Genomic DNA, 18,106 nt, shown 5'->3' with positions numbered 1-18,106 from the left:
CAAATCCAGTATATACATATGAGAATATTTAATTTGTGATAAAGGTCAGTGTTAACTCAGGGAAGAAAGGACGGACTTGGTAAATGATATTAAGACAAGTGGCCATCTATTTGGGAAGAAAATGAAGTCTGATCCCTTTCACTATATGCTGAAATTAATTCTAGATAAATTAAACATATAAATGGATAAAACAAAATTTAAAAAATAACTAGAGGACAATATGAGATGATTTTTATAATTGTGGGAGCAAGAAAGTCTTCCTAAGCAAGATGCCACAAAGAAAAAATGGACAGATTAATCCAATATTTGCATATAAGATGCAAAGAATCAATCTAATATATAATAATGAACTCCTCTTAGATAAAAAATTTCAAATGGGCAAAGAATATGAAAAAGTAATTCACAGAAAAATAAACATAAATGGCCTCCAAAACATATGAAAAGACATCCAACTCTGCTAATAATCAAAGAAATGCAACTTAAAATGAGATATCACTCTTTAGTTTTTTAACTGGCAAAACAACAACAATATCCAGTTTTGATGATCAATATGTGCTGTTAATGAAAGTATACATTGGAGTTAAGTTTATGAAGACAATTTGGTAGTACTTACTAAAATTTAATATGCCTATGGCCTTTGACCCAGCTATTCTGCTTCCGAGAATCTATCTTACAGAAAGAATAGTATATGTATGTATATATGAATATCCCAGGTGCATTTTTTGTAATAGCAAAAAAACCAGAAACTGTCAAATTATGGGATAATATAAAATCTTGAAAAATGTACTGGGTTATTTATATATACCCAGTGAGTTATATACATATACACACACACTCAACTCAGGTATATGTACATACTCAATATATATATATATGTTCAACCTAATATATTGGGTTGAACAGCGTCCTTGCCAAATTCAAGTCCTTCTGGAACCTCAGAATGTAACCATATTAGGAACTAGGTAATTAAGATGAGGTCATACTGAAGTAGAATAGGCCCTAAATCCAATCTAAACGGTGTCCCTATAAGAAGAGGAGAGGACACACCAGGACACACATAGGGAAGACAGCCATGTAAAGATGGAGGCAGGGATTGGAGCTATGCTACCACAGCTAAGGAATGCCAAGGATTGCTGGCAACCACCAGAAGCTGGAAGAGGCAAAGAAGGATTGTTCCCTGGAGCCTTCAAGAGAGAATACAGCCCTACAGACACCTTGATTTTGGATTTCTAGTCTCCAGAACTGTGAGAGAATGAATTTCTGTTGTTTTAAGCCACTCAGCCTGTGGTACTTTGTTACAGCAGCCTCAGAAACTAATACAATATGACTAGTCAAAAATATGTACACAAGCCCTTTCTTCTGTGTGTGAACTGAAAAGCATTTTATGTTTACATATACAAGTATATATCTATCTGTATAGTCATGGAAAAATTCAGAATGATGTGTAGCAAATTATTACCAGTGATTGTTTTGGGTGGCGGAGATAGAGAGACAGAGGTAAGAAATTTTACTTTATTAAAAGTATATACTTTTGGGGGGGCCAGCCCCAGTGGCCTAGTGGCAGAGTTCAGCATAATCCATATCAGTGGCCTGGGTTTGGTTCCTGGGCGTGGACCCACACCACCTGTCAGTGGCCATGCTATGGTTGTGGCCCATATACAAAATAGAGGAAGACTGGCAACAGTGTTAGCTCAGGGCAAGTCTTCCTCAGAGAAAATAATAAAAGCATATTTTTAAAAATCAAAATCTTACACTTCTTTATTGTCTTTGTATGTAAGTGCTTTATGTATTTACCAAATAAAAATGTCTTTGGAGAACATGAAAACTTAAGCTGAGAATATCAACTTTGAAATGTGGAGTTCAGTCATCTCAGAGAGCAAGTCCCTAGAGAGGGGCCTGACAGGAGCAGAGGTACTGTGGACAGACTGGCAGCCAGCAAAGGAAGGGGGGACGTGACAAGGAAGGAGAATCACTGGAATGGGGTAGCTCAGGCCATCCATCTGAATTAGGCGAGCCCACATCCAAGAGGAAGAACGACTTTTGACTTCCCTGCAGCCTTGAGATCACCACAGTGGATAAAGAATGTGCTTGTATTTGGTGGGAAGGCACGAGAAACAGCCAGGCAGTGAAGTGTCTGGGTGTAGGGGTGGTGTACAGTTGGGGCTCTTCCTCTCCTTCCCACAGAATCCCCAACAACAGAAGGACAAGTGTCCAGACTCCAACCTGGCCTCCATCTATCTGAAAAGGTTTTACCTGATGTGCTCTCTGTACAACTGGCTGGAGCCATCACAGCACAGAGTGAGCAAATCCCACTCTGGAAAATAGCCAATGGCACACAGTAGACCCTCCCATGCCAGCCAGTCCAGAGCTTTTCTTCAGCTACCTCACTCGCTGCATCTCACTTCTTTCCAGGCCTCCTCTGTTTCTGTCCACTCTTTCTACAGCACCAGACAGAAAAGGCCAGTGGAAGTTGGATAGCAACTTCCCAACTTTCTTTTAATTTCCAAGGCTTCTTTACTCCAGATATCGTCCTCATGCTAGCTATTTTACATATACCAAAAAAAGTGTGACAGAAGTAAAATTCCACATATAAGAGTTCAGTAAAACTCATGACCTGTATTCCAAATTCTCACCATGATACGGATTCATTTCGCTGTTTGAGATGTCAAACACAGTCTCTCAGATAAAGCATGGCCTTGAAGTTAAGAAAGGCAGAAACTATAACCTCCCAGCCTTCTCTGCAAGTTGGGCACTCTGCAGAAGAGCAGAGGCCAAGGCCTGTCAGGAGGCTTCCTGTGTCTGAGAGTTGTTTACCAAAAGAATGCACTTAGGCTCACTCCCTGTGGACAACCGTAACACGCCCTGAATTCTGAGGGGAGAGAGTCCTTTTATGCAGATTATTAACCTGGCAAAAGGCAAAAAAAAAAAAAAAAAAACATTTCTTTCCAGGACAAGACTCCCCTGGGTAAAAATGATAGGGCCGAAGAAAGGCACAAAGCCAAGCATCACTCCACAAGAGCAGGGGACTGTTTTGTTCACTGTTCTGTTGAGGACAGTGCCTGGCATACAGTAGGGTCTCAGCACACATTCACTGAATGAAATGAATGAAACTTTGACGTTTCAGAAACTTTAACAACAGGATTAAGTCCATGGGGAGAAAAATCAAACCAGCAGTCTGAATTTGGAGAAACCTCAAAATAAAGATTAAATAAATACAACCTCACAGTTTCTTATATTAGATTTCTTCTATTAGAAATACACCCACAAAAAGCCTGCAAAGCCCACGACAGTCTCTGCGACTTGCATTGGGGCATGCTCAGTACTTAATCAGGTCACTCTCCAGTAGCTCATTTTGTTTAGCACCTCTTCTAGTATCCTGGGCCTGAGGCAGGGGTGAAGTCTTGAGGGTGAAGGCGCCCTTGGCCAGGTCCCTCGCAGGGGTGGCAGCATGCCCAGAGCCATTTTCATACTCCACAGGGAGGGAAGGAACCCAAGAAATTATTTCACCAATAGCCTGGTCTTTAGTAAGCAACGCATTCGAACCATTCTAAACCACAGAGTCCAGCTATTTTTGAGTTCTCCTTGTATAAAAATTTGTCTCTAAGTGTGAGACCTTAGGTAAGTTAGTCAATCCCCTTGCACATCGGTTTCCTCATCTTTCAAATGGAGATAAAAACAGTAACGACCTTATGTGATTGCCGTGAAGGCTGAGAAAACACATGGCACAGTGGCTGGTATACAGTAAGTGCTTGAGAGAGCTACCATTATCACCTTTTATTTGCAAATAAAAGAGTAAGGCATTCCCTGAGATCTGAGCCTTTCATCATTGGGCACTGGCACAGACTCTAGGTTTGACTAGGTCCTCAGTTCTAAGTCAAGGAACCATCTGCTGTTCCCAAACTCCTTGATGTTGCTAGATCCACTTCAACCTTCCCTTGACAGTTGATGGGCACAAGAAGTCGCAGCTATGCAGTGCAGATACAGAGATGCACCTTCTCACAGTCTGTGAGAACTACCCAGGCCTCCTCAGTGTAAATGGGCGTGATAATCAAAAATTATAAATGCCCAAAGCAAACAAAGTAATTGAGCCTAACATGTTGGAACCCGGCTTGGCTGAGGGCAGAGACAGCAGGCAGTGAGTGTGGCGTGATGGAAAGAACACAGACTAGAGTTAAGAAACCACGGTTCAAGTGCAAGTTTCCCACTTCTAGCTGGGTAAGCAAATTACTTCACCTCTTCCGACCTCAATTTCCTCTTTCTAAAATGGGGGTATGTACTAGATCAACTCTAAAGTTCCCTTTTAGCTCTAAGACTCAATGATTCCGTGGAAGGATGAAAGCCAAGAGGGTGATTGGCAGGGTCAAAGTGAATATAAAGATACTAGGCAGGGGCAGGGGGAAGAACTAAGAATGTGAATGTGAAGGGAAAACTGTGGTTTAATAAGAGAAAAGATTAAGTCAAACAATAGGTCAAACATTATCTATAAGGGTGCAGAGTGGGAGGATGAGCTGGGCTGAATGCCTAGGAAAAGACTAGTTCAGGAAAATTCTAAAGGACCAATAGCTTGGAGGGCCGTTATCTTTGGATGTGCAGTACCAGGGGAAAGAACCTTGTTTCCCTAAGGTCTAGGGAGCTGAGAGAGAAAGCACCTGGTGACCTGAGAGAGAGAATGTAGAACTCCAAAATCAAGCTTAGAGCTGGCCTCTTCAGGTATACTGCATGCCTACAAACTATTCACAGCAGAGGTGAAGAACTCAGACTCTGAAGATGGGCTGCCTGGGGTCAGATCATGGCTCTGTGACTGACTAGCCATGTGACCTTGGGCAAATGACCTAATCTCACTGTACCTCAGTGTCTTCATCTGTAAAATAGGCATAAGACCAGAACCTACCTCATAGGGATATTGTAAAGATTAAATGAACCAATATATGGAAAGCCCTTTGAACAGGGCCTGGCATCTGCTAAGTTTTATCTTCTTTTTCTCTTCTGTTGCAGAGTGGGATGTTTACATGACTCACTACAGAGTCACTTCATTCTCCTCATCAAGAGGATTTAGGGGCCGGATTTCCTACCCAAGGCTGAAACCTGGAAAAAGAACCCCACTTCTGTTGCCTTCTGTTCCCTGGGTGGAGTCAAGAGGAAAAACTACCAGTGGTCAGGAGGAAACTTACCAGCAAGGGCGATGGTGCCTCTGGTGCATCACCACTGCTCCTGTTCCCTCCATCACTCCCAAGGCACCACCACAAGGAGTGTCAGAGGAGCCCAGGGAACGTTAGACAGGCCAGCCCTTAAGGAAACAATAGGCTCCAGGGCTTTCCTTTCAGGAGCTGAATGTGCCACATCGCTCTCCCTCTACATTTACTTTAAAGGTATTGTTAAGTAACCCTAACTGAAAGGCAGTTATTTTTGGTACCACAACATTAGGAATGATAACGTTTTTTTTTTTTTACTTTTCTGGGCCTCTTGTAAGCCCAGCAGTTCCCACTTCTTGTACCTACTCCCCCCAATATGTTTCTATTTACCCCCCATATCATTATGCATTCTCAAATTTCCTTCCAAATGCTATGCAAAACATTGTTACTTTTACATTTACAGTTTCCCAGCATTATCACACGTAGGAAAATATAGTGCATCCATATCCACTTTTATAAGTTAGAGCAGCACTTTAATAGAATAAACAACATTAAAAAGTTAAAACCACACCCTTCCAATGCTCTCTCTTTACAACTGAGCTCCAAGGACTCATTTTATTTCTATCTGCAAGGCAAAATATTCACTTGGAGTGGACCAAACAGCCTGGCTTGTTGACAAGATGCTAACATTTCTTGAATTTTTAAACTCTGATTTAGAGAATGAGCAATCATTGTCCATTGACTATCATTTCTTAACTCAATAGTTTATGGAGATTTACTTTATAGGATGGGGAGAAACAAAGTAACTGCCATCAACCTGGTCCTAAAAACTGCTGACTTCATCTCATGTGCCAAAGAGCAGAAGATGCCGTTAGGGAGGCAGTGAGGGGAGGACCGGAAAGGAGACCAATGCATCTGAGGAAGCAGCACTGGCTGGCCTGACTGACACTTTCCCCCACATGCTCTGGACCTTCCTGATAGGAGGTGGAAACCATTTTTTTGAGCTTTGCTGATGACAATTCAAAAACAAGCTTCCCAATGAATACAAGGAAGTTATATGTGGAACTAAAAACTCCAAATGCATGAACTAATTTTTAAAAAAACTCACAAAGCTAAGTTTTTGTTTTACAATGTTCCCTTCCTTTGATTTTGATATAATTTTGGAAACCTTTCCATGATTTCCTCAAGTGTACAAAAATAGTTTTCAAAGGAGACCCAATCCAAGTGGTGATTTTTATAACTGATTAGGTCTTGACTTAAAGAATGACATTGTGATTATAAAGCTTAGCTTCAACAAGTAAATTTTTTCTGAAAACAACACTGAAGAGAAAACAAACTTCCTAGACAACTATGCTGGATCCTAATGGTTTCAGAACACGGTTATACAAAACGTTCTACAATCCATTTGTGACATTAATTTACATATTTCTTCATAAAAAAGTAAATTTCAAGTCTTATGACATGTTACACTATTCTCAAAAGGAAACTTCTCAAATGGTCTGTCAGACTAGGAATTCCTAAACTGCCACTGATGCACTGTTACCAAATTTAAATGTTTCTTAAATTTAACTTACTGGCAAAATTATACACTTAGGAGCACTAAATAAACGCACTGTGAGACAGAGAGAAAAGACTAAATAGAAGGGTGGGATAAACCCAGACAAAAACCTAGCCCAATAGGCTAAGGACTACTAGAGGATCTGGTTAAAAGTAAGCGAGACTCAGATGCTTTTAATAAATCAACAGCTACTTATCAAAATATCTTTTACGGATAGGGATCACAGGAGAGAAGAGGGCAGAACAGGATACATTCCAATCCTTCCTGTAAACAAAAACACTCACTCCTACCATTTGTGTTTTGGAATCAGGGGTTTGAATTTGGCTCCACTACATGTTTCTCTGGCATGTTTCTTAATCTCTCTGAGTCTCAGTTTCTCAATCTGCAAAATGGGGATAATAAAACCCATCCCATAAGAGTTTTAGTGGGGACTGAATTAAATGAGAAAGTGTAGGGAAAGAGTCTCTCATCAGATGTTAATAAACGTTATTGCCTTTCCCATTATACATTGTTGAGAAAGCTGTATCTCATAAGGAGTAAAGGCAGCATTCTACCTGGAAAGGGTCTGTCTTCATCAGCCCCATGCAGAGGAACTCCCTTATTTTCTGGCATATACTTCTTGGTAATGGGCAAGGACATCAGCCGGATGTGATGGATGAGTGAGCGCCAGGTGTGAGCTCCAGAAAGTACCGGTTCAGGTGGTAATGGGCTGAAAGGTTGAATCACAAAGTAGGCAGTGAGCAAGATTAATCCCAGGGTTACGAGGACCTACAAGGAAAGACAGGAAAAGAATTAATAATTTTCCCATCAAACAAGATACTTTAATGCCAAGAAAAAAACAGGCCTCTTCTACTATGTCCAATGTACCTTGAGAACTAATCCATTTTCATAAACAAGCCACTTACAATCACTTTTGAAAGCATTTACACTTTAAAAACTATGAGGGTTACAAGGCTCACCAAGCTTCTGTCATGTGACCAGGGGTTATGCCCACCATTAAAAATTACAAATATAGTTTAATTATAAATACACATTTTCATCTAGAACATTTAACAAAACAGACAAATTTCCTGGTAACAAGAGCAAAGGCCAATTTATTCATAGAAAAACCAAGGTTCAATGGTAGACTTGGTCAACAGCAGTACTTGGGGAGAAAACTGACGAATCTGTGCTCCATCTAAGCTATTTCCAAGTCAGAACACATTTTTACCTTATACGCAGCTATGAGGAGAGGATACTGGGGTGGCCCCCGCTGAGGTTCACTCTTTTCCAGCAGCTGTCTGATAAATTTTTCAATTGCCTTCTCTGACATGCCACATTGATGGCCTGTCTGTCTCACCAAATCCACAGTCTCTGAAAGTTTGTCATAAATGCTGAGCTCATTGGCAGCAAGATCCATGTCTTCCAACACAAAATCCCTGAGAGAGAGAAAATAAACGTAAAAAGAATGATGGTTTCTTTAAAGCACTTCCTCCTCAAAGCTACTTCCTTTAGAACAGCGCTTCTTGACCATCTGCGGGGAAGTACCAGTTTCATGTTTTTCCCAGTCCACTGCAGGCCGATACTTTTGTAAAACACAATGAATACGGCTAGACAAGGTCAAGTTGCTACGCAAGTTTTTTAAATGTTACTTAATTGTGGGCTAGTAACAGTTTACAGACCAGGACTGGTTCCCAAACACTTTAAGAAGCACTGGTCTAGAATATAATAAATCCTTAATGGGACTCTGAAACACTAGTGGCCAGCCAAAATGACGTGTGAAACCAACCACCGGAGATCTGCTTACTGGTAATTTACTAAAATAAAAAGAAAGGAAACACAGAGAGTGTTGTCGATCAAGTCTTTCTTTCCATTTACATTAGGCCTTTTAGCAACACAAGAGGAGGAACTGATCACTGAAGGCAAGAGGTGCCGTGAGGAACGTGCTGACACGCTTTGCTCCTGGCAGGGCACGGATTTCAGGCAACACAAAACCACGACGTGGGAGCTCTTCACACCTTGCGGGTCGCAGTCCTTATGCTTTTTCACAAATTCAATTATAGGCAATAAAGGGCATTTTATTTGTATTTTATATACTTAAAAGACCTAAAATCTATAACTAATTTCAAAATTCAATTTTTTCTCATAGTTATTTTAAAGCCAAATTGTTTCACAGAATAAAAGGTAAAAACTAAAGTGGCAAAGTAGAATTCTCTCTGTATTATTTGTAAAATGAAATTCTATCATTTTTTAAAAAGTGCTTGTGTTACGGAACAATAATATTTTTCTTCCTTTACAGGAGGAACAACAGTGCTTGGGATTTATGTTTTCCTCTTATATTGGGTTTTTAAGGCAGAAGGTCCTTTTATTTCACATAGTTCATCTCCACAGGCTTCTAACCTCAAAAAGCACTGGCACGGCACAGCTCTATTTCAGTAGGGAGATGCTGCCACCTGTAGAGCAGAGGACAACAGTCATGGAGCTCCCACAGAGAAAAGGGAGGCCTGAGATGCCACACGCCAGCACATACCACAGCATATCTCCTTTTCCAGCAGCGCCTCCAAATGACTCCTTCTGTTTGGTCCTCTTTAGGACTGTTAACCTTTTACTTCACTAGTTGTTAAGTGTGCCGACACATGAGAGTCACCTAGAGAGCTTTTAAAGAATGCTCATACTAGGGCTCCAACCCAGACCCATTAAACCAGAATCAGACTTCTAATGGTGGATTACCAGAAAGGGAATCCAGACTTTGAGGAATTGGGCAAGGGAGGGAGGAATCTCACATGCTAAAGGGGATACATTCTTTCCTCAAACTCTGGTCTTCCTCAAAGGGTTTTTTTTAAAGGCCATACAGGCCTTCATTTTAAGGTTCAGATGCAAGAAGGGTGTAAACTCTTTAAAAATGTGTATTTTCAACAAATGGTGCTGGTACAACTGGATATCCACATGCAAAAGAATGAAGTTGGACCCTTTCTTCGATCATTTACAAAAATCAACTAAAAATGGATCAAAGACCTAAACTTAAGAGCTGAAACTATAAAATCACTTCTTTTCTTACAAAAATACAAAGGGAAAAATCTCCATGACACTGGATTAGGCAATGGTTTCCTAGATATGGCACCAAAAGCATGAGTAGCTAAATAAAAAATAAATTGGACATTAAAAATTAGCTATTTTTGTGCTGCAAATGATCCCATCAAGAAAGTGAAATGACAACCCACAGAATGGGGGAAAATATTTGTAAATCATATATCTGATAAGGGACTGGTTTCAGAGTGCATAAGGGATTCTTACAACTCAATAATAAAAAGACAACCCAATTAGAAAATGGACAAAGGATTTCAATTGACATTTCTCCAAAGAAGATATACCAATGGCACATAAACTCATGAAAAGATGTTCAATATTGTTAGCCATTAGGGAAATACAAATCATGAGATACCACTTCATACCCACTGGGATGGCTATAATCAAAAAGGCAGATAATAACAAGTGTCAGCAAAGATGTTGAGCAATGGGAACCCTCGTACACTGCCAATGGGAATGTGAAATGGTGTAGCTGCTTTGGAAAACAGTTTGGCAGTTCCTCAAAAATTTAAACATAGAGTTACCATGTGACCCAGCAATTTCACTTGTAAGTATGAAGCGAAGAGAATTTAAAACACATATCCATACAAAAACTTATACACGAATGTTCACGCAGCATTATTTATAACAGCTCAAAAAATAGAAGCAATCCAACTGAGCAGGAACTGCTAAATGGATGGATGAAATGTGATATATCCACAAAATGGAATATTACTGGACAATAAACAGGAATGAAGTACTGATGCATGCTACAATGCAGGTGAACCTTGAAAACACTACGCTAAGTGAAAAAAGTCACAAAAGACCACATACTATATGACTCTATTTATATGAAAAGTCAAGAATAGGCAAATCTGTAGAGACAGAAAGTAGATTAATCAGTGGTTATCTAAGGGAGGGGGTGGGAGGGAAGAGAAGTGACTGTTAATAGATACGGGGTTTCTTTCTGGAGTGACAAGAATGTTCTAAACTTAAATTGTGGTGATCGTTGCACAACTTTGTGAATATACAGAAAACCGTTGAACTGTACATTTTAAATGGATGAATTTCATGGTATATAAACTACATCTCAGTAAAGATGTTTTTAAAATGTATTTTACAAAATTTGAACTTACCCCTATTATGGCATTTATTACACTACACTGTTATGATTTTGGTTAAGTCACTTGGTCTATTTCTTCATCCAAAAGTAAGAGGATTGAACCAGAAGGTCTTTAAAGCCCCCTCTAGCTCTAAAATTTTAAGAGAATGAACACTTCAAGAAGTATAAAAAATTCAATTCATTTGAAACTAAAGACTTCCGTCCAACTGCATTCCTATATTATCATTTCCTGTTATGCCTTCCTACAGGCCAGGCACTGTGCTAAGCACTCTGGAAACATTATCTCAGTGCATCATCACAGCGATCCCATAAGACAGGTAATTAATCTCCTTTCACAGATGGTGAAACGGGGGCTCAGAAAGGTTTCATAACCTGCCAGGATGTGAACCCAAGTGTGCCTGACTTTAGGGCTGGTGCTTTCAACTTTAAGCATGCTGCCTCCCTTACCAAGTATTTTTCTATTCTGAGCTGGCAGTTTTCCGAAACCACAACACCGTGTCCCTCGAGTATCACAACTGAGAGGCTGAGAACTGGAAAGTGATCGACTACAATGATTCCTGGAAAAAGAATAAAGTGATAACTTATTACAATATTTTTTACATCTTGGTTTTTGTGACTAGTGATTCCGCAGACAGCATTTTCCTATTTAAATTAACAAAGACATTCTAAGCAAGCAAGCAAGCAGAGATGTTCGTTTAAGCAAACTGCAACAAATTATCCAACAATACCCAGTTGAAATCCATTAAAACTCAGCAGAGGACCAGAAAGGAGAGCAGTGGGAATTCTAGAAAAAAATCCCAGTAAAAACTTTTAAAGTGCTGGGAGGTGGGGCACATGTAGGTATCCCTCAGGCAGAAGAGAAGGTCCCATTAGTGTGCCCTTAGGAGAACCATGAACAGGACAGAAGTGCAGGCGAAGACAAAAGGAGGACCACCTATCATCATCTTTGATGACTGTTTCACAGTCTTTGTAACCTTTGTAATTTCTGCCCACTTTTGATACACATAAAAATGTCATTAGGCTCAGGATGGCCTGGTGGCACAGTAGTTGAGTTTGCATGCTCCGCTTCAGTGGCCCAGGCTTTCGCAGTTTTGGATCCTGAGGATGGACCTAGTACTGCCTGTCAAGCCATGCTGTGGCAGCATCCCACATGAAATAGAGGAAGACTGGTAAGGTGTTAGCTCAGGGACAATCTTCCTCAAGCAAAAAGAGGAAGGTTGGCAACAGATGTTAGCTCAGGGCCAATCTTCATCACCAAAAAAACCCAAAAACCAAAAACAACTCATTAGGGGCTGGCCCGGTGGCCTAGTGGTTAAGTTTGGTGCATTCCTCTTTGGTGGTCCAGGTTCAATTCCCGGGAGTGGACTTACACCACTTTTGGCAGCCATGCTGTGGCGGCAACCCACATACAAAACAGAGGAAGACTGGCACAGATATTAGCTCAGGGTGAATCTTTCTTAGGAAAAAAGAAAAAAAAACTCAAACTCCCAGTTTGTATTGCAAAACATTTTTTTTGTAATTCAAGTATACAATGATCTTACAATATTGAATACATTTTTACAAGCTGTATCTGCTTTTTCCCTGAGATTCTGACATATTTCTCAAGTTATCAGGAGAGTAGTTACTAATAATTCAGTGAAGTTTCTAAGAGTACATGGGAATCTTGATAATAAGTCTTCCTTTTGCTTTTGGTTAGATCAGTGGCTCTCAACTGGGGGCAATTCTGCCCCCCATGAACATTCGGAAAGTCTGGAGACATTTCTGATTGTCACACTTGAGGGGTACTACTGGTATCTAGTGGATATGACGTTAATTAAACAATAACAAAAAAATTTTGTCCCCTTAGGTCGAGGTTTCAAACTAGCAGAGCTCCCTCGCTGTGATCTAATGAAAGTCAGCCCTCAACACAAGGGTTTGTATTAAAAAAAAAACCTTGTCCCTTAAAAAAAAAATCAAACACAAGTCATGGCTAAGCGCTAAGTATGAGGGGACTGAGTGAAATCAGCTGTGGCTTGACAACAACCCCCCCTTTACCTCCAGAAAGAAGGTACAACTCCGGCAGTAAGGAGCTTTGCCACAGAAGAAAGTTTCAAAGAGTGAGCTTGACTCTTAACAGTGGCTTTTACCTGCAAGAGCACAGGCAGGATCACTAACAGAGTTACAAAAATCAAAGTATCATGCACCACCCTGGACATATTGAATTGCCAGAACCTCTGGGAGTGAGCCCCAGGTGCAGAAGTTTTCAAACCTCTTCCCTACTAAGTAGGGGCACACCCCCAATTAGGAGACAATGCTTTAGAAAAGGAGTTCTCAACTAGGGGTGACTCTGCTCCCCAGGGGACATTTCATGATGTCTGGAGACATTTTTTCTTTTTTTAAGATTTTTTTTTTTGTTTTTCCTTCTTCTTCCCAAAGCCCCCCAGTACATAGTTGTATATTTTAGTTGTGAGTCCTTCTAGTTGTGGCATGCGGGACACCACCTCAGCATGGCTTGATGAGCGGTGCCATGTTGGTGCCCAGGATCTGAAACGGTAAAACCCTGGGCCACTGAAGCAGAGTGCACAAACTTAACCACTCGGCCACAGGGCTGGCCCCTGGAGACATTTCTGATTGTCAAAAGTGGAGAGGTACTACTGGCATCTAGTGGGTAAAGACTAAAGGTTCTACAATGCACAGGACAGCCCCGCACAACAAAGAACCATCTCACTGAAAATGTTAAGAGTGCAGAGATTAAGAACTCCTGCTTTCAAGAGAGGCCTGGGGGAGGTAAGCCAGTGGCTGTTCACTCCTGAAGGAGCCCTTCAAGAATAGGAGGAAGCAACAGGCAGCTCTGAGGAGGTGTCCTCCACAGTTCCTTCTGTCTCGGCCTAGAAGAAAACAGGACAGCAGCATAGCTGATAGAAGGACTCCGACAGAACTTAATAAAAGTGTTTACATAAAGCAGAAAACAGGTTAAAAGGTCAGACTAAATGTAAACCTCTCCTTTGCCCTGTTTAATATAGAATTGATTCCTCTATTGATATAAATATGTCCTAAACACCGATGTGACATCACCCTGGAGGTTCTCAGTTTTCCAAACTAAATAGCTATGTCCGCTTGGCAACTCTAAGCTGTAATACTGATCCATCTAGTTAAAACACAAAACGAGGAACACTACAGTTAAGAAAGAAAGCTGTTAAAGTCCATCTAAACACGTTCCAATCTTCAATAGCGGGAGTAATGTTCAGAGTAATACTGAATTTTCTTATTCCCCTACTATGTTTTTAGTATTACACTAGCTATGCAGTATCATAATCCATTCTTTAGTGTTATGAATATATTCATTCTATTTTATCCAATGATTTCCATTAACTGAAGATAAGTCCAAGTAAAGGGAAAAAAATATGGTTTGGGGATTGTAATTAAAATCACTACAAAAAACAAATCATATTTAAAGGAAAAAAACTGATAAAACATTAAAACACTATGATTTAAAAGAGCAGTTTAAAACTATAAGGGCTTAAAATTTACAATTGAGAGAATGCTACTTTTTTGCACTTTTATCATCACTTGAATCTAACAGTCCTCTTTCTGGACATCTCTACCCCAGTGAGACATGAGTCTGGTAGTTTCTTTGCTCTCTGAAAATATGCCTCTTCCATTTTTTTCCCAACTTTCTATTTTGAAAAATTTCAGAAAAACTGAAATGAATGCTTTCTGTCTGTTTTTACCAGAACCATTTGAAAGTTAGTCGCTACACATCACGAAATCACTTCGAAATGTTTCAGCATCTATCTCCTAAGAATAAGGACATTATTCTATATAACCACAAGCATCATTATCATACCTACTAAAGTTAATAATTCTTTAACAGTACCTAATATCCAGTCCCTGTCAAATCTAACTGTCCAAAAAAAGGCCATATAGGTTTTTAGAAATCCAAGATCCAACCAATGATCAAACAGCGCAGTTAGCTGTCACGTCTCTCTGGTCTACTTAAATCTAGAACAGATCTTAGCTTTTTTTTTTTTCTTTTGTCTTTTATGACATTGACATATTTGAAGCAGGAGCCCCCAAATTTTTAAACTTATCTCTACCTGCTCCTATCCTCACCTTTTCCAGGTTCTACTATTAAAAAAAGAATTCTTCCTCTAGATTTCCAGGGCTTGTGCTCTCCCTCCCTTCAGAGACAAGCTCTTTAGAAGAAAAAAAAAAAGGGATGGGCCAGCACTTCACCTTCTTGTTTCTCAGGTGTCCATTCATTTATTAACCTGTTGAAATCATATTTCTGTCCCCCTTACTCACTGATACTGCTGTCACTAAGGTCGCCAATGGCTTTCTACATGCCAGGTCCAAAGGATGTTTTCTCAGTTATCTATCACCTTATCCAACCTCTCGGCAGCAGCTGCCGTTGCTACCCATTACCTCCCTCAAGTGCTCTCAAACCTTGGTATAATTCTCTTGTTCTCTTCTCAGAGTCTATGTCCCTGCGTGTTGGTATGCATCACAGTGGTCCTTGACTTTCTTATTCCCTTCACAGCTTTAACCACCAGCTATTAGGGATTCCCAAACCGCCTCTCCAGAACTCAAGACCCATCTGTCCAATTACCAACCAGATGCCGTGGCTCAAATTTCCTCTAGTCCCCTATATGTAATGTCCCTGACATTATTTCCCCCTACAACCCATTTTTCCTACTACATTCCCTTTCTTAATTAATGGACTCTCCAAATGTAAAACCTCTCCTCCTCCTTCCTCCTGTAGAGTTCTCAGTCATCACTTCCTCTTTAGCTCCACATTAATGGCAGTCAAGGCTGTCCACATTTCTCATGGACCAGCATAAAGATATATTTAATCTCTATACTTTCAGTCTTCCTTCTCCTCTCTGATTCATCCTCTACCCTCTTCACAAGTTATTTCTCTGAAACACATATCGGCTCAAATTACTCATCTATTTAAAGCGCCTTCCTTGACTCCCATGCCCTACTGGGGAACAATTCAGCATGGTGGTTAAGAACACAGGCACTAGAGCTGGAAAAAGCTGGACGCAAATACTAGATTCTCCATCTCCTGTGTGCCCACGAGACACTACTTAACCTCTCTAAGCCTCAGTTTTCATTTACAAAATGGGGATAATTGTGTCTTTCCAACACTGTTATTAAGGGATTATAAGATGAGTATGTAAAACATTTGTCTCAATACCCAAATACTCAATAACTGTTAGAAGACCAAGTCCAAATTACTTAGCATGGCCCTTTATGATCTGGTCATTGCCCTCCTGTTCAGTCTCATTTCTTCCTTCCTTACATTCTTCACTGCCAAACCGTTTCATACCTTTTTGCTTTTGTACACATAATTTCCTCTCCCTACAAAGCCCAGCCCCCAGTGCTTTCTCCAGTGAGTGACCTCTATTCCAACCTTGATTTTTGTCCTCTAAACCTTAAACACAACTCTTTATCACTTAGTATTACATTCCCTTCTCTCCCTCTCACACTAAATTGTTTCTCGAAAGCAGAGAAAAGTGCAGAAAATAACACAAGAAACTAAGAACAGACATGGAAATTCACCTCAGAGACATGGAACCTGATCAGCGTCTGTTGAACAAATTTATAGAAAGGACCTAAAGTGATCATTCTGTTCCCAAACTAATCTAATGTAATTAATGGTCCATTCATTTTACTTTTTATTCTGTTTTTTTTTTTTTTTTTTTTTTTAAATACATCAGCCTAATGAGTATTTAGATGAGCAGCTTAGGAACCTCACTCATGGACATTTTCTGTGGTATTGTAGGGTAGCTGTGGAGGAACAGGGATTCAAACCCGGTCTTGAAAATTGTTTTGGTCCAAGGCAGGGCCTACAGGGCCTCCTCCTAGGATGCAAATTGGGCGATGTAAACTTCAGCCAAATCTTCAATGTAACTAAGTTGAATTTAGGTTAAGGCAGGTTGTTCCTTACAAGGAAACAGAACTCAAACAAACTTATTAAGGGAGAGATGCCCAGAGAAGATTGCACCATGGGAACAACCAAGTAAGCAACCAGAAAAACTCAAAATAATAAGTATCTGGGAATAGTTTCTATTATAAGGTTATGCTAAGTGCTTTAAAAGAAATATATTGCAAATATCAAGGCTATGTGCCCTCTGAGAGGAGAAAAAGTGTAGCCAGAAGGGTTAATGGTCTCAAAATAGCATAAAACACAAGGCAGGCGAATTTCCCTGTACTAAAAGGCGATTACAAACAACTCATTTACTCAGGTCAATAAACCAAGTCATATTCCTTTCTGAAATCCGAGATGCCATGTTTACCACATATCAAATACACACTTAGAAAAAAAAATATTCCCCTCTTTAACAATGATTAGAAAAAGATGTTTCGGAGCGGGGAGGGAAATCTACTCTCAATATACAAAAAAAACTTCTAATCTGTCAAGAGGGCAGTGAATCTGGACTTGGCTAGCATCGCTCCTGTTTCGGACACTGCTGTGACGCCTGCAAAACAACTCCAAGCAGGGTCGGCCTCGCTTTGCTCTCCCAGGCAAAGCCGAGGAAAGAAATGGAGGTGTCTCAAGGAGTCGACCCGGGGGAGTTGCCAGAGGATGCTGTCAGTCTGCAAAACGCCAGAGGCTCAGAAAAGCGGTCAGCGCAGGGGCAAGAGATGGCAGCGGTGGCGAGGGAGGGGCTGCGCGAGGATGTCATAGACGGGCGCGGCGGCGAGGCTGTCACAGACCGGCCTCCCCCCTCCCGGCCTCGGGCCCCAATCACTCACATGCGGGGCCCGCGCCCCCTCGGGCTCCTCCCGCCTCGGGGACAGCAGCCGCCGAGCGAGGAGGATGAGCCGACAACTTCCTGCTTCCGGGGGTGTACCCGGAAGCAACTCCCGCCCCCAGGCGACGCAGCGCGCCGTAGGGCAGCTCCTTCTTCCCCGCCCCGCACTTCCGCCAAAAACAGACCGCGCGGCGACGCGGCGCGTGGGGGAAGTCTCGCGCGATATGGAGCGCGCCGCTTTTCGTTCCCCCGGCGTCGGGTTCTTAGTCCTTAGTCCTTTTCAGTGATGGTCAGGGGCTGTCCTGTTTCTGCGCAAACAGACTGCGTAGCTGAGCTGATTCATTCAACAAGCACTTACTGAGCCCCCTACCACGAGCCAGGCAGCGTGTTAGGCATTGAGGGGTGGGTGTGGGAGGGATACGTATGTGGAGGGCAGGCCCTTACCTTTGGGAGTTCCTAGTCTGAAAGAGAAAGACAAACAAGTCGCTCCAATTTATACACGGCCCAT

The 18,106-nt window shown here is 41.2% G+C and overlaps 1 protein-coding gene across 4 annotated transcripts in view; it reads right to left on the bottom strand.

Annotated features, from left to right (window-relative positions):
- Nucleotides 1–17,880, bottom strand: part of C20H6orf89 (chromosome 20 C6orf89 homolog) — a 35,912-nt gene extending 18,032 nt beyond the window's left edge. The window contains exons 1-4 of one of the 4 annotated variants that reach the window (XM_005603856.4): nucleotides 17,600–17,784; nucleotides 11,306–11,415; nucleotides 7,901–8,108; nucleotides 7,245–7,458 (exon numbers count right to left, since the gene is read on the bottom strand). In XM_005603856.4, the coding sequence (XP_005603913.1) occupies nucleotides 7,245–7,458; nucleotides 7,901–8,089 (403 nt within the window). In that variant the 5' untranslated portion in view covers nucleotides 8,090–8,108; nucleotides 11,306–11,415; nucleotides 17,600–17,784. 4 annotated transcript variants of the gene reach the window in all.
- Nucleotides 17,881–18,106: the final 226 nt, after the last annotated feature.

This window comes from Equus caballus, chromosome 20 (assembly GCF_041296265.1).
Source record: "Equus caballus isolate H_3958 breed thoroughbred chromosome 20, TB-T2T, whole genome shotgun sequence".
NCBI classification, from domain to species: Eukaryota; Metazoa; Chordata; class Mammalia; order Perissodactyla; family Equidae; genus Equus; species Equus caballus.
Note: the sequence above shows the minus strand (reverse complement) of the source record. Positions and strands in the feature narration are given on the sequence as shown.